Genomic DNA, 4,936 nt, shown 5'->3' on the forward strand with positions numbered 1-4,936 from the left:
TGCATGTGAGCTCACTGACACGAACACTCCTATCAGTGTCGGCTCTTACACGCAGCCCCCCCTTTCTCCTCCCAATCTCTCTTCCCCGTGACACCCATAACGTAGCACTTAGCATATAAAACCAACCCAAAACCCACGCTCATACACACGTTTGAGTCATTTGACACTCCCAAAAAAAACCACCCCATCAAAGTTCAAACCCACAAAAAATGAACCTTTCACTTGCCCATCTCGTCCTTGCTCTTCTCCTCACCAAATTCCCAAGCTTTGCAACAAGCTCACATGACTACCAAGACGCATTATCAAAGGCAATCTTGTTCTTTGAGGGCCAACGCTCTGGTTATTTGCCACAAGACCAAAGAATCACTTGGCGTGCCAACTCGGGCCTAAGTGATGGTTGGATGTACAACTATGACTTATCTGGTGGGTACTATGATGCTGGTGACAACGTTAAGTTTGGTTTCCCTATGGCTTTCACAACAACATTGTTGGCTTGGAGTGTGATCGAGTTCGGTGATTCCATGCCAAACAGTGAGCTGAGGAATTCTATGGTGGCAATTCGTTGGGCCACTGATTATTTGCTCAAGTCTGTGTCTCAGCTGCCGAACCGGATTTTTGTGCAGGTAAGTGTTTGTACTATGCATTATGAGTGAGAGAGTCAGAGAGTGGTGGTAGTTTGGGGAATTGTAGTTGGGGGAGACAACATTTTATTACTTTAGTTGAACTAATCTGTAAATGGGTGGAAGAATGTGGTTCTTCTGTGGACTCCTGTAGTCCACTTGGGTCAGTAGGTTGTCGTGTATTGATTATTGACCTTTTGGTCCTCACATGTTATCCCAAGAAATCTTGGGGCTCAAAAATTGTTAAAAAAATTAACTTGGATTCGGTAGCTTAGTTATTAGTGAAATTGAATCAAATGAATTATGGTACTACCATTTGATAGTACATTTGAGTGAAGTGATCCATCTATATATGTTTTTTTTTTTTTTGATGAATAAGTGATCCATCTATATGAACACTAGTAAAAGGGATGATAAGCATGAACTGATCCATCATGTGAATTCAGTCATTCACTATTCTTTTTGGTCTATTCATCCAACATGATAAGTAGATAGATTCTTGTGTTGGGATTTTGTTCATGTTACTAGGCGTTTTAGTTTTCTAGCTCACAATTTGGCCTAGTAGGTATTGTCTTGTAATATATGAGGTTTCTTATGCAAAGCTTGTGGATCCCACAATGGTGTTACACATTGTAAAAGAGGAAGGACACAATATGGGTGCATAATAAAAGATAATTATTGGTTATGTAGAAAAGGGTCATTGTCATTTCAATTATCCCTGCAAGGTGTTCGAATTGAAGGACAATATGAGCTGGCCTTTGCTGCAATGTTTCTTTTGCTATGTTTCTAGCTTGTAATAAAGTCTCTCATTCAGGGGGGAAAATCATCTATTTGATTAAGGCAGTGAAATTTATGGAAAAAAAAGATTAGTGAAAGATCAAATGCCGTCCATATATTAAACTTTTTTACTTGCTTTTAAAAACTTTGACTGATATTCTTCGTTAAAACTCGAGCCCTTAAAATTGCCTAGTATTGATCAAAATTTAAACAAAGTGTGGACCAGTTATCTACCTTTGGGTCCTTTAATCATGTAACCCTTTTTCTCCTTAAAGTTTGTGAATTGGATGGTCTACAAATTGTCCTCACAAAGCTTTATGCTTCTTATAGATAAGACACAAATTGTCCTCACAATTATATATAGTTTCCACGCGCTAACTATGATCATGGATGTATAGTATGACACTATTAGGTTAGGAAGCATGGACGCTTCATTTAGGGTGTCATACCCATGTTGTTCCGGCCATTTTATGTTATTATTTTTTAGAAATTGCTTGAGTCACTATGTCGTACTTGTGTCTGTACTCGTACCCATATATGTGTCCGTGCTTCTTAGCTATTAGGTACTAATTAATGTGACAACAATCTTAAGTGTGTCAATGAGAATTAAAATTTTGTAATTTGGATTGAGAGATGGAACTTTTTAATGTGTAGGTGGGGGATCCAAACATAGACCATAGTTGTTGGGAAAGACCAGAAGATATGGACACAGCCAGGACAGTTTATGCCGTTGATGCACCAAATCCAGCTTCTGATGTTGCTGGAGAGACAGCAGCAGCTCTAGCAGCTTCATCAATAGCATTCCGATCATCGGACCCCGGATACTCTGACACCTTGTTACGAAATGCCATCAAAGCTTTTCAATTTGCAGATAATTATAGAGGAGCTTACAGTGATAATTCAAATATTAGAGATGGTGTCTGCCCATTTTATTGCGATTTTGATGGTTATCAAGTAAGTAATTAAATATGACTCAATTGATTGTGGCTGATTCATTTTATTCAATTATTTTATAGTTGAATAAGGGACTCAGAATTGAATTCGGCTTACACAAAAATGAAACGCATTAGTTTATTAGTATCTTAACCTATTGACCTATTGATAAAGAATAATTATCATGTAACGAATGTCAAATATTTCAAATTTTATTTTTTTTATTAAAAAATCACTATATTAGTTAGTAATGACTTTACTAAGTGATCCTAATTGTGAAGAGCAAATCTATGCCTAGGGATTTCTTTATCAATTTGATTAGCAATTCTAGTTCTAAATTATAAAAAAGGACGAGTGTTGCACATGCTGAAGTTGCAAGCAGCTTTATGCCTTTATCACATTAAACATGTGTGTGAGGGTTGAGTCCAAACCATGCCAGAACAAGCAAACAAGATAAGACCTATCCCTTTTTTGGGTTAACTAAAATGGCAATTCATGCATGACAAGAAAGTCTTAATTATTTGCATTTTGCAGCAGATCACCATTGAATGAATTCTGAAAGATTCCTATTTTGTGGATGTCGTGTCATGTTGCTTGTTATCCCATGTGAACTGCCATGGCCGGGTTTAGTGGGTTTTCCTACCAATAAGACTCGAGTAACAAAAAAATTTACAAGTCAAGTATTGTTATTGGTAGGTAAAAAAAATAATAATGTTAATAGTAGGTCCAAATTAGAACCTATAATAACTTTTCAACTCAATTGCTATGAAATTGTTGTATCCGTAAGATTACTCTTTTTCCAACTAATCGGTTTTTATAGTTATATGTGATCATACTTCAATCTGATGCAATTTAATTTTACTGGGGTTGGATAGGATGAGTTGCTATGGGGAGCAGCATGGCTAAGGAAGGCTACACAGGATGATACTTACCTCAATTACATAGAAAGCAATGGCAAAACCCTTGGTGCCGACGAGAATATCAATGAATTTGGGTGGGACAACAAGCATGCTGGCCTTAACGTTTTAGTCTCTAAGGTCAGATTAATAAAATTTCCTAGACATTTCATTAGATGTTCAGCACAAAATCTTTGAACACACTTTAATTCTAACAAAAACAATTCTCACTCTTTATAGGAAGTCATAGAAGGAAATATGTACTCTCTCCAATCATACAAAGCCTCCGCTGATAGCTTCATGTGCACTCTCATACCCGAATCATCATCTTCGCACATAGATTACACTCCTGGTGGACTCCTATACAGGCCTGGAGGTAGCAACATGCAACATTCAACATCAATTGCTTTCATTTCATTAGTCTATGCCAATTACCTAGCTCGAACATCACAAGCTATTAATTGTGGAAACATATATGTTACTCCAACCACACTACGCCAACAGGCTAAGAGGCAAGTTGATTATATTCTAGGTGATAACCCTAAGGGTTTATCATATATGGTTGGATTTAGTGACTACTATCCACAGCGTATTCACCATCGTGGCTCATCTTTACCATCCATTAAGGACTATCCCCAATTCATTGCTTGCAAGGATGGTTCAATATACTTCAACTCAACAAATCCTAATCCAAATGTCTTGGTTGGGGCTGTTGTGGGAGGACCAGGAGAAGATGATATCTATGAGGATGATCGAGTTGATTTTAAGAAGTCCGAGCCCACGACTTACATTAATGCACCATTAGTCGGGGCATTAGCATACTTAGCTGCTAATCCCAACCCTAGTTAAGAAAAATACAAGTCATTATTTGTATATAAATTCCGAACTCTCAGCAATTGAGAATAGGGAAAAGATGCCTCTCATCTTGGGCAAAGAAGAGGGAAGAGGCTTGATAATTTGTTTGATTCTTGAGTTGTGTGATTTTCTGGTCACAAAAGCTTGTTGTGACTTTTTATAGAAGGATAATGTGAGAAGCTTAATGGCTTCTCGAGATCAACGACATTGTCTACATTTTGTTTCTTCATATGCAATTTTCTATGGTAGAAGTGAGATTTCAATTTTCTAAAGACATAATTTTTCATTTATTAAAGACATTATAATATTTAAACCACCTATGCCTATGCCAAGATGGCCTCGAAAACTTAGATGCATTAACCCTTACTATGCAGTTGATTTAGTTTTTTCTTGAAGTTTATTTGCTTATAATTATCTTTCTAATTAAATTTTCACTTTATCTATATACACTTATAATTTTACTCATTTTCAACAAATAAATAAAGGATAAGATTTCTCTCCACCAAATTAGTTCGGAGAAAAACCATTCAAATCTCTATATTTTGTCTTTTGACAGTATGTTTATGAGTTTCACGCATAGTGCATGAAGGTAGGGTAACCAAACATTATTAGTTTATCACTATGATTATTACTAATTTTATTATTATTAATATTTAGTCAGGATTCCTAGCCATCTTGCAACAGCTAGTGACATGTGCAACCTAAAAGAAAATAATTATGCTGCCCGTGATTTTATTTTCTTTTTTTTCGTTTGTGTTTTCCTGTTGGATAATTCTATTCAATTATGTGGATAGTAGGATAATTCTCTTTAATTAATTGTAGCGGTTTGTTCTTTAGATCACGGGGCTTTTGGCC

General features: G+C 36.4%; 1 protein-coding gene across 1 annotated transcript in view; it reads left to right on the top strand.

Annotated features, from left to right (window-relative positions):
• Positions 1–4,353, top strand: part of LOC126705907 (endoglucanase 24-like) — a 4,403-nt gene extending 50 nt beyond the window's left edge. Inside the window, exons 1-4 of the mRNA XM_050405129.1 lie at positions 1–623; positions 2,052–2,351; positions 3,206–3,367; positions 3,467–4,353. The exon at positions 1–623 is cut by the window's left edge and continues 50 nt beyond it. Coding sequence (XP_050261086.1) covers positions 210–623; positions 2,052–2,351; positions 3,206–3,367; positions 3,467–4,075 — 1,485 coding nt within the window. The 5' untranslated portion in view covers positions 1–209 and the 3' untranslated portion in view covers positions 4,076–4,353. The remainder of the gene's footprint in view (positions 624–2,051; positions 2,352–3,205; positions 3,368–3,466) is intronic.
• The last annotated feature ends 583 nt before the right edge of the window (positions 4,354–4,936 follow it).

Source organism: Quercus robur, chromosome 11, assembly GCF_932294415.1.
Source record: "Quercus robur chromosome 11, dhQueRobu3.1, whole genome shotgun sequence".
Lineage (NCBI taxonomy): Eukaryota > Viridiplantae > Streptophyta > Magnoliopsida > Fagales > Fagaceae > Quercus > Quercus robur.